This window comes from Cariama cristata, unplaced genomic scaffold (assembly GCF_000690535.1).
Source record: "Cariama cristata isolate BGI_N322 unplaced genomic scaffold, ASM69053v1 scaffold19243, whole genome shotgun sequence".
Classification (NCBI taxonomy): Eukaryota; Metazoa; Chordata; class Aves; order Cariamiformes; family Cariamidae; genus Cariama; species Cariama cristata.
The window spans coordinates 6,200-27,703 of NW_009608010.1; the positions used below are offsets into that span (position 1 = coordinate 6,200).

At 36.7% G+C, this 21,504-nt stretch overlaps 1 protein-coding gene across 2 annotated transcripts in view; it reads right to left on the minus strand.

Moving 5' to 3' along the window:
• Positions 1-2,343: 2,343 nt before the first annotated feature.
• Positions 2,344-21,504, minus strand: part of FAM13B (family with sequence similarity 13, member B) — a 39,409-nt gene continuing 20,248 nt past the window's right edge. For both annotated transcript variants that reach the window (XM_009696976.1, XM_009696975.1), the window contains exons 10-23: positions 21,276-21,299; positions 17,691-17,758; positions 16,889-16,943; positions 16,325-16,472; positions 12,385-12,595; positions 10,428-10,557; positions 9,868-9,949; positions 9,361-9,590; positions 8,915-8,998; positions 7,628-7,723; positions 5,274-5,357; positions 5,005-5,177; positions 4,463-4,564; positions 2,344-3,246 (exon numbers count right to left, since the gene is read on the minus strand). In XM_009696976.1, coding sequence (XP_009695278.1) covers positions 3,123-3,246; positions 4,463-4,564; positions 5,005-5,177; positions 5,274-5,357; positions 7,628-7,723; positions 8,915-8,998; positions 9,361-9,590; positions 9,868-9,949; positions 10,428-10,557; positions 12,385-12,595; positions 16,325-16,472; positions 16,889-16,943; positions 17,691-17,758; positions 21,276-21,299 — 1,611 coding nt within the window. In that variant the 3' untranslated portion in view covers positions 2,344-3,122. The remainder of the gene's footprint in view (positions 3,247-4,462; positions 4,565-5,004; positions 5,178-5,273; positions 5,358-7,627; positions 7,724-8,914; positions 8,999-9,360; positions 9,591-9,867; positions 9,950-10,427; positions 10,558-12,384; positions 12,596-16,324; positions 16,473-16,888; positions 16,944-17,690; positions 17,759-21,275; positions 21,300-21,504) is intronic.

The window sequence follows — 21,504 nt, forward strand, 5'->3', positions numbered from 1 at the left end:
CTGAAGGCTGCCTTCTCTCTCCTCTCCCTCACTTCCTCCCTCAACTTCCTAGTTGTTTTTCTTGTTCCCGTTTACCTGCACTGCCACACATCCACAAGCAGAGTCTTCACCTTCAGGAGTTCTTCTGTCCCCTGTCAGGCCTTAGGCGGAAGAAAGGTGGATTTACACAAAATACAACAGAAGAGTCAATTTGAAAGACCTCAGTCGCTTTTCATATGAACTTACATCGATATACTATGAAAAAAAATAAATCTATTTGGTCCAGAGGAAAAGCATCCTCTTGTGTTTATAGAACTCCGTGCAGTAACAGCGTTTCCCGGCCACAAACACAAGCAGTAACTGCTGCGATACTGATTTTAAGGCTAAGAGATCCTTACGGATATAGACACACGATCAAACACTGCTTATCAGCTGAGGCTGTATTCATTGGCAGTGAATTAATTAGCGCAGTAATGGCTGAATCAGCTCTCTGCCCCATCTACTCCCAAAGTTGCTACTGCTGGAGCAGGAACGAGCAAGACTCACAGTTTGCTCCTGCGCCATCACACAGCAGGCCAGCACCCTAGCAGGAACCAAAGCCCACCTTGCACCATAGGCCAAGTTGTCAGTTCAGGGGCTGATTTGGTCACTTTCCTCCTGTCTCTGCTGAGAGGCACAGTCTAAACAGGTAAAATAAGGCTTAAGCTGCTGTAGCTTCATCCAGGGCTGTCTCAGCACCTGAGCCACCACCACTGCCTGCGCACGGCTCTGCTGGCAGGCTGCGGAATTCGGACCTGCCTCAGCCTCAGCAACACCACCCTGGAACTACAGATACGTACAGGAATAGTGAAGGAGTCGGCACTTGTTTTTAAGAGATGGCAGTGGAGAAGGAAGCATGATGAGAAACAAAGATATATGACAATAAAGGTTAAGGTACTTTTATTATAAAAGCCTATACAATGAGAACCAGACATAGCAATGCAATTATATCTGGTTTAGTTATATATATATTCCATATCTATATATCCATATAGATATATAGGTTTTGCTTTTACCAAAGTAAAACTGTTATATCACAAAATGCCTAGTTCTACCATTTATTTATTGCTCAACAAGGATGGCACAAAACACACTCAGCATAACTGTTGCCATGCTTATCTACTATACTGAATAAACAGCCAAACACTGCATAACAAACACAAAGCAGCTGTTAATTCTGAATTGGAACCAGTCTGATCACTCACTCACTTATAAAAATATTGGAATCATATAGATTTAAGCATTATAAAGGAGGAATATATTATTTAAAACATTTAAATAGTGCATATTGACATTTTGCATGTGGTATATAAAACACAAACATTCATGTACAACACTATACAGTACACATTAGTTTCAATGTTTGGATACACCCGTGTCTGCAGACTGATAGAAAAGTAACTGAAGTGTACATTGCACAATGGAACTGAACAAAATTGATAAATGGTCTCAAGACTAGTTTAACCTCATAATTCTCTAAGGTCCCAGATGATTTTGCAGTTAAAAAAAAAAAGGCATACCACCAGTGCTCAATAGTTTTAGTGCTTTTTTTTTCTGAATTCCAAAATTACATGCCTACAAGCAGAGTAAAACAAAACAAGAAGTATTCTACAGTACACAGATGAAATCTGAGCACTAAAAATCCTACTTTCAACCTATTTCATATGCTTCATGACAGAACAGCAACTCTATGAGGTTACATGCTAGCCATTTCTTACGTTGTGAGAAAGTTCATTTTTGGTCTTTCATAAAGCAGAGTGAATAATAGCTATGTTGACATTAGCCAGTCATAAAAACATGCAGTGGGAGTAGGTGCATGCAAAACATGGCCACAATCAAACTGATACACTGAAGAAAAAAAAAAAATTGAGAAAGCACCAGTTAAAATTAACACTTAGATTTTGCCAGATCAAAACCAGCTGCTGATGGCTGTTGCAGAGCATAAAGCTAGTAGCTAAATCATCATTCAGCACAGAAGATGTGATACTCAAAACATTATTTAGTTTCAACTCTGAAGCTAAATCATGCAAGGCCCATAAACTGTTTTGCTTACATCATAAAGGTTAGGTAACTTATTTTTATTCTCCAACTGTAAAACAAAATCATGATAAACAGCAGTAATTTTTTCACTCAAAAACGACAGTTCACCCTGTGGTGTGCATTAACTACACTGATTTTAGCCCTTGATACCACACTTATTTCATGTACAGTGGAATTTTAACTGTCCTAAGCCAGCTCTTTTCTGCTGGAGCTACACAAGTCTGAGCGCCATGAGATTTCCCATACACTGCAACGTTCATTATGTTCCTCAAATCTTCCAAAAGTGGAGATGCAGTATCCAATTCAGACAAAACACTATGTCACCACTAGTTGATAAACAATAACCGGTAAAATGATAAAATGAACAACAGTAACGTAAGTCCTGTAGGCAGCATGTGATATAACTTTTCAGTTTTCCAAGTTTTAAAAGACACTACGCAAGGTCACTTTCTGGTTTGTCCACTGTCATCTTTACCAAGGAGGAAACGTGACCACTAATGAGCAAAATCCATAGATGTTAATTATTATTCTGTTATAGGTGCAATTTAGAATACCAAAAATTAAAAAGTTGTTCCACAGCAGTCCTTTGAAAGGAATTTCAGTCTGTTTTTAAAATGTTCCAGGAAAGAGAGCTGTACGTTTAATTTGCTGACTTTTTTCCCCTCATAATAAAAAATAGGCAAGAGAAGTAGTTCAGTGTAGCATTAAGGTATTAATAATTTCTTCAATAATGCAAAAAGTTGGTAATAACAAAAGTCTCAAAGGTCTTGAATGCTAAAAAAAACCCCTATGGTTGTTTTGGAACAAGATGGATGCATCTGTAATGTAAGACTTTGATGGAAACTGTGTTTGCTAAAGTTGGATAGAGCAGTCTCAAACTTAGAAATCTTACTTGCTCTCCAGACAGGACCTACTTACCCTTCAAACATGTTATAGTGGCACCACAATAAAGTGCACAAACTGGATTCTTTCAACAGTGCATGACAAATGAACACAAGCACCCAATAAGTACAGTGGTAGTATACGGGAACATCATGTTATTCAGTGGGTTGGAGGAATATAATTTAAATTGATTTTGAAGAATCTTGTTTGCTGATAAGGACTTCTAACAGCCTAAGTTTGGCTTTAATTTTCTTGTACTCCCTGTACTCATCAAGCATTGGAACCCGATCTTCTTTCTGTACGTTCCTGCAAAAAGAAGCACATCTAAGTGTCAAGAAAATGCTCCATACTGCAGCAAGCCAAACACAAAAGCAGCTACGTGCAGTTATCTTGGAGCAGATAAAAACATTTCTGGAGCTTGTTCACCAATAATAAATACATCATTATGTTTTAGTTCAATGTAGTTAAAATTGCCATCACCTAAAAAAATGAATAGAAAATGCAGCAGCATTTATTCAGCACATCTGTTGCAGCATTGCTTACAAATCATTCTCTTATGTTCTTCTGGAGATTTTACTAACAGGATATGAAGACTTTCATTTCAGATCCTGTGTATACATTACACAAAAATACAAATAAATTTAAGCCAATCTACGTTTTCACTGTATGTAGACTGACCCACAAATCGATGAGAGAATTATTCTTATTTAAGACTGGACTATAGTAAGTTAATCAATTAATCTTGTTTTTAAATCAATCCTTCCTTATTAACCTCATTATTTGCCATTAAAGTCAAAAGGAGTTATGTTCCAAATTCAGCAAGGGCATGACGAAGCCATGTTAGTGGAATTTGTGTGACCAATGGTCCAGGAGTTTATAGTTAAGGTGAGATATAGTAGAAAGTATAGTTAAGTGAGAATGTCTGCCAGTCAAGAAAGTGACTGACTTCTTAAGAGCATTCTTGGTTTTGTTCATGAAGTGACACACCTCGAAAGAAACTCCTATTGCATACAATGGGCAACAGTTCAATCAAATTCATAACAACATATATTCAAATAAGAAGTCTAAAAGAACTAAACAATACAGAGAATAATAAAAATTATATACTCCATTATTGGTAAAGCAAATATCCACTGTCAGGACTGACCTACTGGAACAAAGGACAAATAGGCAAACTTCCCTGCCCCATGTTAAAAACAGAGGGATAATCTGACAGGTTTTTTTAAATAAAATACTTTTTAATAAATATTTTAAATATTAATTTTTTTAAATAGAAAAAAACCCCACTTCTTCCATTTTCATTGTTATGCTTCACAGACTGTAACAGAGGAAAGAAGAGTCAGGAGCAGGCTTCTTCCACTATTAAAAATACACAACACTGTTACCTCCTTCAGGAGGTTATTTATAGTGGAGATTAAACCAGATCAGATTCTATTTGGCAACATTCATCTAGAAAGTTGAAAAAAATACTTGGCTACAAAATGAGGCTGCTGTCCAGCATCTGGTTTTGTGCTAAACAAACCTTCCATTCTGCTGATAAAACTCCTCTTCAAATTCTCGTAGTGTCTTACGTAGCTTCTTTTTTTCAGCTCTGGCCTTCCACAGTTGCTCCAATAATTCAGGCCTAAAAATTTCAAGTGAAAGAAAAATACTATTTGCCATACAATAAAATTTAAATTCTTCAAAGCATACTCAAAAACAACTGAGCTAGCTGCCTTAAGAATAAATTTGTCTTGCTCATAAGTAATATGCTATCTGTCTGATGGTGAAATGTTGAGAACAAACTAGTAGTTAACAAAAGGGTATACATTTTCTGCTGTCTACACAGCTCAAGGAAGGCTGAAGATACTAAGAAGTTTAGAAGATACTAAACAATTCACTGAATACAAAAAGATCTTAGTCAGACATGTCAGAGGAAAGAACACTCATTCAAGCCAAACACTTCCTGACAAGTGCTGAACATGTCACTCCCCTCCACCCAACATCATATACTTGGTATCATGACTGCAAGTGCAATAATTGCAATTTCTATAATAGAATTAGCCACTTTTTATTTTTACATACATAGAAGCAGCGCGGGTGCTTGACAGTCTAAGGTCCCGGGTCAGTTTCTCTTGGCCATCTTCAACATCAGACTCAGAGTTTTCAACTGGGCTTAAAACAGACTGTGTTTGGACAGCAGTTTTTAAGATATCATTCAGGTCTGTAGACAAGCCATCACTTTCCTCCTCTTCTTCCTGAAAGCCAAAGCAGAAATTCAAAACAAATATGAAATATTTCAGTTCCCTACTGCAAGTGCTGGGAAGTATTTTTTAAAAATGCACTGCACACACCTTAATTTCTTCAAAAAAATGGGCAGTTTCACCTTCTATAATCGGCTGTAACATCTGCCCCCGCCTCTTGGTTGATGGTGACCCCTGCAAAAATTTAAGTTTGTTTCATTATGTGCAATTACACATTAAATGCTGCGTGCCATCAGAATTTTGTTCAAGCCATTTCATACCTAAATGTATTTCTTCTTTCAGAAGAATAAAAGACTGCAAACATACTTACAGAGCACCAACAAAATAACCATATAACCAAAAAAGCTCAGATGCCCAAAGTATCCTTGACATAGAGGTAAATGTTGTAGCTTATAATTTACGTAAAAATACTCTTCTTCAGACTTAAAATAAAAAGCACTCTCTCCATGTTGTGTAGAAAATTCATAAAGCGCAATATCATCTCTGAATTTCATCTTTACTCTTGTTCCTCCCAAACCAAACCACAGGGAGACTATAAAGGTACACAAGGCCAGAGCTGCTTTTTATCTTGTGCGAGGCATACAGTGGGAATAATACTGCCAGTTTCTTTTTCTGGAACACTCTGAAGCCCCGCAATTGGAAGTGCTATTTAAGAGTTATCTGTTGCCACCTCAGAGTCAAAATTCTTTGAACTTCAGCCTAAAACAGTCTAAAATACCTGTGCTGTACAGGTATTGCTGTTAGTTGCCTGTTGCACGTATGCAATTACGCCCTGCTCATCATTATCCCTGGACAGCCATAAGCAATTTCAACAGATGGACTCTTAGAACAGGAGGAAGGTGGAACATGAAAGCCACACAGACAATGACCTGTCAAAAAAACTTTCGTTTATGAAAGGTAAATAGCTTCCTGCTTCTTTGGACATCTCCATACAGGCTTCAGTGTATGTGATTAGTATACTGTGATACCATAGGAGATATCTCATGGAAGCAAGTGCCATATAAACCAAAAAGCAATTCTTGAAATACCTGGCACTGAATATAGCCTACCTAGAAGCTACCACTGAATAATCCTTGGTAATTAGAGAGCTCCATGTATCTCTTATAGGTTTCAAAAGCAGAAGCCTGACAAAAATATTTTACAGATGTTGCCTACAGCACAGATTAGGAATTATGTTACCAAGATCTCTTCCGAATTTAAAATCCTTTTGGCTGGCTATCACCCATCCCTTTATTTCACAGAAAGAAAAACAAAACAAAAAATACACACCCTGAACAACTACGATATAGTGATAAGGCTACTGATATAAAATGTATCTCAGCTGAGAAGTCAGATTTTTGAGGTGAGAGATTGGATAAAACTCAACTAGTCAAGGGCACCACCAATAACCTATGACTCGCCAGTCATGGAGAAATGCTTAGGTTTTTAAGAACCACCTGTGTTTATGAAGTTCAAAAAGGGATACCGATATAAAAATGTCAATCACATTTTTCTATAAAAGCAGCTACCCAAAAATGTATGTGCAAGAAAGCAATGATCTTGAACTGATCCCTTTATCTCAGCATACTTCAGCTTAAAGGGGATAGCTAAGAACAGTCAGAGTCAATGTAAACAGCCGATTAAGTTCCTGCACCCAGCTATGTAAATCTGGTAGAGAACTGTCTGTATGTAAAGAGATTTATCTCATGTCAGCTATGCAGTCCCTTCCTTCTAAAAGAGTCAAATAGCTTCTGTCAAAACTGTTTTGTTGCAAGTCTGGGTCAGCATGCAAGATTTTGATCATAGCTCATGAAGAACAAAGTCAGCCAGCTGGTTGTCATTCCCCAACTGTTTTACAGGTACTATAAACAAGGTTACATCAGTATCCTCGCACAGTATGAAAACTTTTCTTCCTCATCTCTTGCAAGACCACAGAGAGGGAAGAAAGAACAGAAAGCACTGCAAGTTAGAAGGAAATGAAGTGAAAACACAATGAACAAGCACAGATGTACAGATGCCGCAGACGTTGATAACATGGCTCACACTGGGGAAGCATGAAGGAATGAAATGGTTCTTAGGGCCATCCTATCACTCATGCCTCTGGTGACAGTAACCTGCAGTAGAGCAGAGAGGCAAGCTTCACTGCAACTGGTGTTACTATTCCTGGGGAGGACTAAAAGTACAGTATGTACAGCGACTTGGGAACGTCTCAGCCACAACAAGTTAGAACAGCTTATTTACTTCCACCGAGAAACATTTACTTTCTAAGAGTCATCAAGGTCACAGACAGCTTTGAGCTGCACTGCTCTCAGCAGTGTATCAAATGCCTCAAATATAATGATAACAACATCTTATATCTTCCACAAGAAAGATATACTTTATGGAACAGTATTACTAGCTTTTCTAAAGGCAGCCTAGCAGTTAAAAAGTGGAGAAAAAAAAGAAATAGCATTTGTTTTACTCACAAGAATAGGAGTAATGCTTGCTCTAGTTAACATTTGTTTTACAAGTCTGTATCTGTCATAAAGTGGCTTCACAATATGTCTTTCTTCTCTAGTAACCTAAAGGCAGAGAAACCACAGAATTAATTATACCAGTCACTCAATAATATACAAGCAAACACAAAGCGGTATGCTTCTCATGCCAGGCCACTTACGTTCCAATTAGGAATACAAAACTAGTTTAAATTGTGCATATGAAATGGGGTTTATGCAGATAAAGAAGAATAAGTGGGTGCGCTTTTTCCTCCTGTCTTTTCTCACTTTAACTCCCTATATTTTTCTGGAAGAAATTTTAAAGACTTCCTAAAAGTTAGGGGAGCTTCAGTAGAAGCAGACCTTGTATCTTTAAAGACTCACAGAAAAGAGGCAAAAAAGGGACCAAGAACTAGGGGAAAAGACTGTGTGCCTAGCAATGATAATGATTCTACAGCAATGACAAGGGAAAAAAGGAAAAGATGAAACTGTAGAGAAATTTTATCTGATATCTGATTTACTCTCAATTCTTGGCCACTGTATACTTTAACTTAATGAATCTTAAAGGCTACCCTGAAGAGTTACTGGCATTTTCTCCCTAAGGGGATTGTAGAACCAGTGCCAGTTATCTCCAAGACCATTATTCTTCCTTGGCTTTTAGACTGAAAGGCTTTTGTCAGATTTATACGGCAGTGCTGACTATAAAGCTAGTGTGCCAAGTCCAGGAGGCTGACAGAACAGAAACTGCAAAGATCTTGTGACTGGACTAGTGATGCTGATCACTGTCCAAGATAAAATCCCAGAACTTTAGGCACTAATTGCTAGTCACTTACTCTAACTTCCATACCTCCAATTATAGAAGGAAGATACATGCCATAGATTTGGGGGCTGGGGGGGAAGTGTCTTTTAATTTCTGTTTTTCTGAAATCCAGAATAACGTTTCAGGCCTTTTCCCAGGAAATTCAATAGTGTCATTTATTTTTAAGATTTCTCTTTGCCTCACAGACATATAAGATGCTAAACGACATCAATCACTTTGCAAACTTCAATAACCTACTGATTTGTGGAAAAAGGGCCTATTAATACAAACTTTAAGTCAATGCAATAACTCCCTCTGATGGCAACATGGAAACCAACAGATAACTTCATCTTTTGGAGAAGAAAAAAAACAAAACACAACCCATACACCAGCATTAAATTCTGGTATTACTACTGCATAAGAGTTACTGTTGTCTATGCATACATCAATACAGTTTGAGGAAGTAAACCAAGTATTACCGGCCGGCCATGTTGACTTTCATAGTAGAGGAGGCTTTTCTGGAGAGATGTTTTCTCTTCTACCAAATGGTCCTTTGTCATTTTCTGTCAGAAGAATAATTCACATTTAAATCAAACACAAGTCACTAACAGTTTTTCTACATTATCAGCTATACAGATGCCTTGGTCAAACTTAGCTTAGTTAATACCACACATCCCACCTTCATCCATTTAAAGCTGTCCAATACTGTCAGCACATACTTGTAAATATTCTAATAAAGAGTAAGCAAAATAAATGTGGTTCATCTTGATCATTTCCCCACAGACTCTGAAATACGAGGGTTTGGTAAAGGGCTGCGAGAGAGAGGCATCATTTTGTCAATAAAGTGATATCTGAAGTGTCTGACAGTGCTCTATTTCCCTCTGTTATTCTCTTAGAAACAGCCTATCCATAACCTTATGCTTACTTTTATATCTTCTGGCAAACATCTCTCAACTCGTTTTTCCTTTAATCTTTTCAAAATTAGTTCAAGTGTAGCTTCCTTGGTGGGCTTCTTCTCTTTCTGCACAACCCGCATCTCATCTCCATTTTCTTCATCCTCTTGGTCAAGAGAGGAACCAAAGCTTTTTGGAAGAGTGTTACTTCGTGGACGTGTTTGAGGTATGAATTCTCCATCTGAGCTCCTCTGCTTCGCATCTGAAATGAGAAAAATTGCTGAATCCAAAAGTTTAAAAGAAATAGCTCTATCAGTTCGTGTAACTGCAAATAAAGGAACGTAACAGTTTGCAGAGGCAAAGTTTCTCTTCTAATTAACTAAAAACAAAGCCACAAGAATAATTTGATTTTTGAATAGTTCAGAATCTAGAAATGAAACATTTTTACTGTCTTGTGGAATTTTACTGAATGACTTAGCCATTTTAGTTATGTAGATAATCTGTGTTTGTAGAAAATCAGAAACTGTAGCGTCCCTTACCTTTTATTTGCTTTCTCAATTTGGTAAGTTCAGTCATCCATTTTAAAACTTTTGGATTAGCTGCAATATCACTATAGGAGGGCTGAAAAGTAATACAAGCAAATAACATTTTATGAAAATGCACACACTATATCTTGTTTATAAATACTTCTTTCAAGATTTGGTAATATTTATGACAGTGAATGTGACTAGTAACATGGATGCCACTCTTAGTACCAGATCAGATCTCAGTGCCAACATAACGGACAACACTTGTGAAAATAAACTTGAAACAAGACATCAGAAGTTGAACCAGAGACTGGCAAGATGCTTCTGTCTCTCCACATATCTCATCTGACATCCCCTCAGCCTCACTGCATAACTGTCACCGTCTGCCCTTCTTTGGGCATTATGGCACATTTTCTAGTACTGCTGTTGCTCAGTTCACTTTTGCCAACAGCAGTGTATGATAAAATTATTCTCTTTGTGAACCCATGGTTATTCAGTGATGAACTACAAGAAGTAACCTAACTCCACCATGCAGTCCTTTATCCTGAATAAAAGCAGAAGGAGTAACTTACCTTACTGTTTTTCTCTTTTTCAAATTGTTCCTCAAATTGTTTTATTTTTTTCTGTAATTTCTTGACAAGCTGATATGGTGTCTTGTCTTCCCTTTTGTCATCTTTTGAGCTAAAGGATGCTCTTCGCGTTCTGTACCAAAAACATTTTTAAAACGTCATTGAAATAAGTAAACAAGGGCAAACAACTTCTATATTTGAGTAACAGATGACTAATTTCAATTTTTTTCTCCAGTTCATAACCCATTCTTTTCAGATTTTCAGTCAGAGATATTTAATTACCAAATCAAAATGCTTTGATCTGCCGCCTTCAAAATGTGACGTGTTATTTTTTCCTCTCTAATTTCAGTAATACCCCTAACATAAACACAGCATTTGAAATTCAAGTTTAATAAACTAATGTACATTAATTACATTGTTACTAAAACAATTCAGATCTTTTTGGTGGCTAGGCTACTTACCTAAGTTACTAGATACTCAGTACTTCTTGAAGTATTGGGCACAGAATAAAGCCTAGGCTAGAAGCTACCACTGAACAATCCCTGGTAATTAGACAGTTCTGCTTAACTGTCTCAGGCAAGTTATTAGATAGTTATCTAAAAAACATCTACATCATCTGCTGGCCTTACTAACACATTTCTAAATTATGTGATTCTGGTTTTAAATCATCTTTTGCGCTTGCTCAGCTCCCTGACGTTTGCTGCTTGTGAAAAGCCTTTTTATTTTAAGACTGACCATGAGAACTTTCTGGTACACTTATTACACAGGGTGCCTGAAAGATCCCTCAACACAGCTAGCGACACATCCGTAGTTCAAGATATTAGAAATACTGATCTAATAATCTACTACTGTAGATTCTTCTTACTTTCAGAATGAGGAGGACAGCTAATACAATCAGCACTTTTCTGCAGGTCAGTCTTCTGTATCATTTTAGCAGTACTTGTCAACTACCTTCTGTAGCTAACTGGAGAAAACTTGGGCAAGGATCTTTTTGCATCAATAAATCTATGTCAGACAGAGAACTGCAGACTCTAAACTTGGTCTTTCCCGTTCCAGATTTTTCTCATTTTTATGAGATTATTTCTTCCCTAACAAGCATGGAAAATCTCCTTAAATTCGCTTTCATAGTAACAGTAGTGGACAGTACAGGTCACAGGTTATTTACAGTTTTGGAGGGTCACACTCCCCAGCATCACACAAATAGCTTGGAGCCTGTTTAGTTACAACTGTACTTTCATACACTGGGTTAAACAGGCTTGATTCTCCAAATCTGCAGCAGAGGACCTGCATTAAGAACCCTATCTCTTCACTGTACTGCTATCCCATGCCTCTCCCTCTAACAGCTGACACTTTCCTATAACCCTTCTGAACAAAGACTTTCCACTGCCCAAACGAAGAATCTGCCCAGACCATTACTGCACACTTTAGTAGCAATGGTCTGTATAACCTGGCTCTTTTTACTGGGAATGGACAACACACTCTGCCAAACAAACCCAAAATTATGCAATATGAAAACAGATATTCATGCTATTGACAAAAAAAAAAAAAAGCCAAAACTTACATCAGATCATAGACCAGCAGTTCAGTGAAGACTGGTAAACAAAGGATATAAATACTATCTTCCGTCTAGGAAGTGCTGTTACAGCAGGTTGTCAGAAGCCCTGACCAAATGCCAGGGAAATCTGTGCAAGCTCGTCCTATTTTTATAATCTTTCACTCAGCATCTGCCAGTGGCCACTTTGAGAGACACGATACCACCCCAGATGAACCTCTGGCCTGACTCACTATGGCAGTTCCTGGGCAGGCAGAACAGCCAAATGGCCATATAATGCTACACTTGACCTTGGTCTTCAATTATATTGTATCTTGAAAACCCATCAGGCTCTTAAACAGCTCTATTTTCATACTGGCAGTAACATCTCCTGCCCCAACACCCACCAAATTGCATTAAAATACATACCTAACAAAAGAAAGTGCTTTGGATGAAGAATCTAAAGTTTCTGGATCATGTAAGAAACGTTGGCTTTGCCCAAAATCCAAACTACGATGTGACAATATCGGGTGACAGTCCTCTTCCAATGGATGATTAGTCATCCTTCCAGCCTGTGGGGAAAGCTGAGCTTCTCCAGATTCACTGTCCTCCTGCCAAGATTTGAAAGCAGGAAACGGATCTAGAAGATAAAAAAGGGACACAAAATGGTACTTTTCTGTTAACAGAATTATAAACAAGAGCCAAAAGGAAACAAAAATGCGTACCCAATGCTTAGTCTTGTATGCTATAAAGGATGTGGTGTCATACACAAAGTGAATAAAAACGTCGAAATACATCAGAAAGCTACAGATTCTGTCATGTAACAATTGAAAGAAAATGGTACTGAAATGAAGTATGCACACTAGGATCCCTTTTTCAAAGTGTATCTTGGGAGTATGCATTTCTGAACAGTTCAACAGTATAAAGGAGCCTTATTTATGTATCAGAAATCCACAGTTAGAAGAATATATTTACTGTCCATTGCAATATTTTGCTGTGGAAATTAATTTTCATACCTTACGCATGTACTTTGAAAGACTGTCCTCTTGGTTTTGAAGAAGGTAAGCCTGACAATACCTCTTTAGGTATAATGCCCATTTGCTTAAGTCTTTTTAAAAGAGTGTTGTTGGGTTTTTAAGTTTAAATCCATTTTGACACCACTGAGAAAAAGAGATTTCTTAATTTGTAGAAGGTGATTTGTTTTAGGTAGGGGATTCCAAAACAATCAATTCTTTTAAATCACTATAAAAAGTTAGTTGCTAACATCCCTTACAATTCTTAGACATGGTTTTCTTGCTGTCTAACAAAAAGCTGACATGGCCTTCCAAGCACTTTAATTTAAAAACCCACCCCCCTTTTCCTTTCAAAGAGTTGCTTGTATTTTCCAGTTCAAATCAGAAATTTGAAAACTGGGTTCAAAGTGTGCAGAACAACAATAAAACCCACAAAGTAATCTTTAAAAAAATAACCCTTGTACCTGCTTTCCATTGTACATTTACTAAGTATTATTGGGATTTTTTTGGTTTTGTTTTTAAGCTATAATCTTGCCTGTTTACACAGTACAAGATACAAGAAGGGGACCTTTTAGAAAAAAAGTAAACAAAAAAACTGCAGATCAGAATATTCCCAAGATATAAGGGACAGCAGGTGAAGGGTTAGTTAGAAAGCAAACCATAAACTATCAAAAGGCAGATAACTGAATGTATGGCGAACCATACTTACCCTCCCCTTCTCTCTGCAGATGCATTGTTTTGAAATCAATGAGGGGAAAAGTGATAGGGCATGGCGCTAATAAAATGAAAAAGAATGGCAAAAATACTAAAGTGAACACACAGCACAGTCAGAACAAACTATACATAACACGTAAAGCAGGAAGATACAGTATCAGGGAAAAACATCCCATCTTTTGGGCCAGGCCCTGAGCACTCTCAGCTTCCAAGCAATTTCAATGGCAGGTAAGGATGCTCAGTCCTTAGCGAATTTGAACTTTTTACTGAAAAGGCTTACAAAGAACTGACACAGGAATAGTAAAGACTTATTGCAGTTTAGTAAGAGTCTCACACATCCTCAATTAACAAAAGACAAGTTCTAAATATGTTTTTGCTCATAGTTCGTAAATAATAGAGATGGTCATGATTTCCAAAAAGCACAACAAATGCAGAAAAAAAAATACTCAGAAATACAGATTAACTGATCTGCATTTTTGCCTTAAGCCAGCAAACATTTCATAGTCGTTTTCAAGAACTCTGTTGGTTACAGGTCTTTAAATTTTCTATTATATAGGCTTTAATAACCCAAATCTTGTAATAAGATTTGGACTAGCACAGATTTCTTTACAAAGCCAATCTACTTCAATGGGATGCCACAAGGGCTTGCAGTGCCTTGGAAGGCTGAAATCCTAATATCTATTCTAAAGAGGCCTAAAGAATAGCCAAAGTTAAAATACTTTGCAATGAAGTAACACCTCTTGCAAAACATCATGATTTTACTACCAAGAAGCTTGTAATATAAATTTATATACAGATACGCTACTTTCTTTTCAAAGTAAGGGTCAAAAAGCTATTTCGGTAAGTAAAACTAAAGCAACTTTTATGAGCAGATTTAAGAAAATAATGAAAAAGGAAGCCACAAACCTTCTGAGAATACATCTTAAACCAGATTAACACGAATAGAGGATGCAGCAAAATGTAATGTGCAAGTAAGCAATTAATGTAAATAAAACACTGAGAACATAAGCAGGATTTTTTTTTTTTTTTAAACTTTAGACAGCGTTATTAACTTGGGCAACAAGTATGAACATCTGGACTCAGTGTCTTTGGATGTCTGCAAATCGACTTCTATATGACATGACATACTCTGAATGTACAGTTTGCTAGGGCTCAGGAAGGCCAACCAGCAAATATTTTACAAATGTAAATCAGCCAGTCACAAGTTGCAAACTCTATAATTTGTAAAAGGGTTAGAAGGGAAGTATGGACTCATGCAAGCAATTAATTTGGAAAACAGTCAACACTGGCGACAAAATTACAATAAGTTATCAGCATTTGAGCTTCAGGACAAAGCTTTGTGTGCTGACATGCTACAACTATATGCTGCACTGTTAAACTACACACGTTCCAGGTATACTTCACTAATTTTAATACGTGTAACACAGCAACCAGAAGTTAAGTGCAGTCATTTTTTGTATGAGTGTCTTACTAACATTTCACTGTGACACTTACAGGCATCTCAAAGAATAGCTATTACTGGAACAGCCTGTTGGAAGTTAGAACCTCGTCCCTGTGTAATAAATTTGTATTGTATCCACCAAGTTGTATTTGCAAGGTTTTAAAATTGGAAACAAGTGGACTGTGCCCATGTACTGTCAGTGACAGTTCACAGTATTTTAGCAAACTATATCACCTGCATTTTTCAAGGTGTGACAATTCAGAATATCAACAGCAGGCACAGGAAACAGGATATAAGGAACACATAAAAAGATAAGTACTTCGGAAAAGAAGATCTTGACAAGAGTGTTTTGCTCTGGTTACAAAGGGGTTATGTTTTTACACAAGTAAAACAACAGTCTAAACAATTATTACAAGACATTTGAGCAACAAAGTTCAGTAAAGTCACGAGCTTAGGGGCTTCCTAAACCTGGAAGGCCATGGAGAATAAGGTCACGAACACAAGGAATCCTGTCTGAGAGAAAACTGTATTGCAAACATTTTGTTTTTCCTAAAATCCAAACAATGGAGGGAGAAGGGGCACAGAAATAATATCCATCTGCAACTTTAGCTTTAGAAACCAACATCTTTAGAAAGTTTTAGAAACTTTAGCTTTAGAAACCAACGTCTGACATTCCTCATGTTTTTGTTTTAAACACTCAACACATTTTTCAGAATAAATTAAATAAAAATTGCTGTGTTTAGCAGTTGAGTGATTTTAAGTCAAATTCAGCTAGTATTAGAACTTCAGGAGTTTATATTTTAAGAAAAAGAAAACCAAAGAAGACAGAGTGTGAAAGAACTACATGACATAATTAGAGAAAGTGTTTTTAAGGACTTGGATAAGAGACTCAGGGTCCTGGGAACCATAAGTCACTTAAAAAAAATCTCTAGTATGAAATTTAGGCTTTTTTGCTTGCTTCAGTTGCTCCTTTGACTCTTTTCATTATAGTTTTTTAAGGTCCTTCATCAAGTTGCATATAGTTCTGAAACAAGATAGGACCTGTGTCATGACTTGGTTGATCTTATCATGTGTATGGGAACATATTATTCAGATCGAACTGAACAAAAAAAAGTGTAAGTTGTCTGCTGCTTCTACTTTGTAAAATGTTTTGTTTATCATTACTAGCTAACTATATTGTGAGCTAAAGGGTGAAAGTTACCTTCCCATTTGTCACCATCAGATACATTCTTCAGATCTAGACGTGGTACTTGAACACCCAGAGTTTCCTCAGAAACATTAACGTTGCCATCTCCTGACACCTCTGAATCAGTATTTGCATTAAGATCACAAGTCTTGCTACTTGCATCCTGTATTTAAATAACATAACAGAACAATTTTATTATTATTTAGCAACTGGAAATCAAGTACCTAATCAGTGCCAGTTCCAGCACTTCTGGAAATTTTCTGGGGGAAAAAAAAAATTCTTCTTTCCTCACTCACAGAGTTATAAACAATCATCATCCCCTGCCCCCGCCAAGAGTAGTCAATTATTTGCACTACAAAACATTCCTTGCATGGGATGCATAAGTATAAGCCTGCTCTGCTGCCAAAAGTTTCTGTGAAGTGAGATGATGAGATCTCTAACAGAGGTTTTGCAAACCTTGCAGCAGACCAACCAACATAAGATGTTAAAAGCTAAATTTATTGGTTTTCTTCATATCTGTATTTCATGTAAGTTTGTAAGATGCTGTGTATCTGTAGATATATGAAATTATAATCTTACCAGAAACATCTCTGAAGATATTCTATCATTGCCATCAAGCAATATATTATTTTGCCTAAAAAGAAGACACAGACCTAGTTATCATTTTAAATACAAGTTCTTAATGGACAGTAAATACTATATACCCCCTTTACATTTTATTCTTACATAGCCTAGTCCAGTGTTAGCAGATATGCAATGTATTTCCTTAAAGTGATACTAAAATTCTGGGGAGCAAAAGTTACATTGCTTCCACTTTGTTCTTCACACGGAATTTCAGGCTGAAGCACATAAACAACAACTGGACTTGAACCAAGTTGGAAATAAAAACAGCTCAGACCTTTATTCTCAAACTGGGAGTAAATATTTTAAAACTGAATCCAACTCAGACTGAAATTTCAATCAGTGCTGAACTCAAACTGCAAATGAACTTAAAGTTTTCTGGATAGTCACCATTACCAGCATTAATTCTTCAATCATTAAGAGTAATAAAATGTGCCAAGGTATTTTAGAGAAAATAACTTTTTTGTCTTCTGTTTCTCTTGCCCAGAACATAGGGTTGTTCACAAAAAAGCCGTGACATACATCATATCAGCTTGTACTTATTTTCTCTTTTAGGTGCATGAAATTCCATGCCTTTTATATGATCATCATAAAAAGGTAAGTCCATCTTACTCTCTCCGTTTTCACATGCAAAAAATTGTATGTTTAGTTTCACCTCCCTCATGTTGTACTGTGTTGTCACAAATCAGTTTGGTACATTCACGTTTCAAAACTGAAGTTACACATTCTGCCACGTCACTGACTAAAGAAAAATACATACCTTTCACTATTATTTTCTCCATCAACATCTGTATCTTCATCACATGGTTTCAATAATATATCTGCAGTCTGTTGGCAAAAAGTATGTTTAGAAATATTTGGGAATGGCATTTTTAGCTGAAAACATTTCTGTAATCATCTCTGACCACAAAAAAAACCCTCATGAAATAAAAGCACAGCTTGTTGTGTTGGGGTGAAAATCATACTTTTTAACCATGAAACATTTTTACATCTGAAGTAAGGCGAGTAACCAGGTATTTCAATCACTAGCAGACAGACAATGACTTTTCATCTTCAGACAAACCAATTTTTACTATTTCATTGAAATATTAACACCAACAGTTCTGCTGCAAATCGTCAATCATAGCATGAAGTTTGGGGTGACTAAAATCATTGCACTAAGTATATCTTAGTCTCAAAAATAACAGAGTTGGATGTAGACTTGTGCTCAGCATATACGAAATGAAACAAGTCTGACAGACTTTCTAAAAGGAGCTACTAATCCCTGTTACTAAATAAAGCAGCAACAGAGCTGGAAGGGGATGAAGAAATGTTGGCATTTCTATGACACCATCTCACAAAACAAGTTCAGATGAGTACATGTCACCATTTTGTTCACTAAAAGTTGGCACAGGAAGACTGACTACTTTTAAGTATTTACACCAGTACTTTATTTCTTCAAAAAGTGTCTTATTTGGGGGAATATAAGAAATTTGAAATATAAAAGATGTCATTTTAAAATAACAGATTACGTTTCATTTCAGACTTTAAGAAGTTCTCACAAATGATCTTTAAAATGTCTGAATATAAAATAAAGTTACCTAGAGAGTTCAAATATACATAACAGTTGCCAGTTTTACACTGCTGACACTAATATTCACCCTTATCAGACAAAACTCCATTATTCTGTTTACATTATTCCAGCCTTCAAGTCAAAAAACAATTTTTAATTACAATGCATTTGTCCTACTCCAGGAGATAACTTCCACCCTGGAAATGACTTGTGCAAGTTTTGCGTAGTCACACTTATTGTAGTTGTGGAAACAGCTGCTTCTGTTTCCATTTCAGACCCAAAGGAGTCTTTCATTTCCTACAACCCTACATGCCTTTCTCAAACTCCTTTCATACAGAAGAATCAGTGTATTTCCCTTTAACCTCTTCCCCAAAGATACAACTCTCCAATAACATTTGAAATGGTGTATTAGCAAGACGGTAAAAACTAACATTGAAAAAAAGACAAAGCTTCACTCCAGAATGCCACCTTACCACAGAAATCAATGGGCAGAAACGTATCCAAAAGCAAAAAAGGCCAATGACATCAGGTATGACAACAGAGGTGCATCTATACGTGACCGTGCACTCCCAAGCATCATGTTCCCCTTTATATTCTTAGCACAGTAACATACTTGGAACTCTGAAGTGCACATACTTCTTAAGAAGTGTAATCCACATTTCTCAGCTGTCCTTTGAAACCGTTGGAACAGCATAAAATACACTGAAAAGTCACCAATTTGCAATTTTTGCTTCTCCATCTACATTTGTACTTTCTGAGTTTTGAGTTCTAAAGCTCAGCACATATTTTAACTAGGAAGTCAGGAGAAAGTAAAGTGTTAGGAGTTAATATAAGAAACTTGCTCTCTACTGTATTTGAAGGCTTTCATTGTCAAAAGACTGAAAACCTAAAACAAACACTACAAATAAAAGAAGACATACAATAGCCAGTCAGAAAAAGACTTAGGGCAGAAATATGGAACTCTACCCTGTACTTTCAACAGAGTTCTTGCAAACATAATGTTCGCCTGAACTAGATAAAATATCACCTAATTGCAACACCATGTTTTGTGCATTTTACTCTATAGGATAACAATCGAGTAATTTTTTTAGAACAAGATTTGGTACTAGCATCAGGAAAGAACCTGGACAATCAATACATTCTGTGAAATTTTAATTTACAGAAAGGGATTCTAAAACAATATGCTAGTTCAGCGGGAACAACTGAAAAATTTGGCTTGTTAGGTGATTCAAAATTCATTTGGGATCCATAAAAGTAAAGAGAAGGCTAGAAGAATACATTACAATAGTGAAAAGCACTACAGCAACATTCTGTTTTAATTAAAACACAGATTCCAGACAAGACTCACAGTTTCACTATGCTAAGGGATCCATTTCTATCTTTTCAAGTTCACAGACCCATTAAATTCTTCTAGTTAATTTAGGTCTACTGACAATAGGCTTGCTTATCTAGTTATCTTTCAGGAAACCCTCAGAAAGATTTATGGACCCACAGGCAAGAAGCTAAAAACCATTGTAGAAAGCTCTCAACACATGTATAGGAAATCTTTCTACCCACAGAATTCATCATTTAGATTTATAACACGAAAGTTTTACAAAACAAGTAAGGAACTATAGATTTGAATTTTTCATTAGAAGTGCTTATTTGACAGCTACATATGTGCTACTTCATACAGAGTGGTAGAAACTATATTCTCTTACATATTACTGTTATACTTGATTTCATTTTTGTCAGCACATATTTTACAGCATTGCTTGATCGCATAAAGATACCCTGAATGACAGACTGATGTCTGCTTGCTAATAAAAAATGCTGGTACAGTTCAGGCCATCATTACAAATTCAGGCCATACATACCACAAACCTTCACATTTGATTGTATGTTAAGATCTAATAATTTCCAGCTCAAACTAAACCTGAGGCATGTTTGTTGTACAAGGCAAAATTATTTCAACATTTACAGTTGCTACAATACTGGGGCTCCATTCAAACTGTATATAATACTCTTGGCTTCTTTCAGTGACATGAAGCTGTTCAATTCAAGCATAATATATGAAAGCAAAGCCAAAATTAAATCTATGACACCTGATGATCCTGTGGTTTGCTGTTTACATTCTCAGTTCCTTTCTGAACTTTAACAACAACTTCAAGTATCATTAACATTGTATTTTCCAATCAAAACAGTTTTTAAAAAGATATAACTAAGTATTTTATTTTTACAAGCATGTTAGCATCACATCCTCATATATGGTTATGCAGCACTCTAGACAGATTTTTCCGTGTTGGAATACAAGTGGTCAATCCTGATACCTTTCAGGATGACAATACTAAGTGCTGAACCTCTTCCACAGGTGACAAGTCTAATTTTCTTTCATTCTTCTTTTGCTGAACACCTCAAGTGTACGAATTCTAAGCATAAACATAATTATAGAGGCACATGAGCTACCAGCACAGCAGAAGTCAAATACCTAAGTAAAGAGGTCCAAGGAGCAGTAACGGAACCTCTTTCAACTAGAAAGAAGACGAAGATGTGTTGAAAAGAACAGGACGTCTGTGCCTACCACAAAAGAAACTGGAAGCAGTGAAAAAAGGCTGTAATTAGCTAATTACAAAACCACACCTTCCAAGCACAAGCATAGTCAAGAGGCTGCTACTTCTATCCTTTCTTGATACAGATATAGCCAACTGTGGGCTATGCTACAATCACAGCTCTAGAACTTCTGCTCCTCAGGAAGCTTTTACTAACACAGATGCTATTCTAACCAGCATTATGCTTGCTGATAGACTGACTTACCTGAGCAGAAGGAAGGGCTGGTACCTGTGAAAGACCAACAGAAAAGCATCACTCAGAGTCCAAACAGGTTGCACCAAAGCACACAAAAATTTCTCTCTGCGTGTCTACGAAATGCGCACAGCAGAGAAGACAATTAACTGCACAGAGCAACAGCACCATGTAAAGCTATACTATTAGGAAAACTTGGATCTCTGAAGCACTTTGCTAAAGTCACAACAATTTATGATTT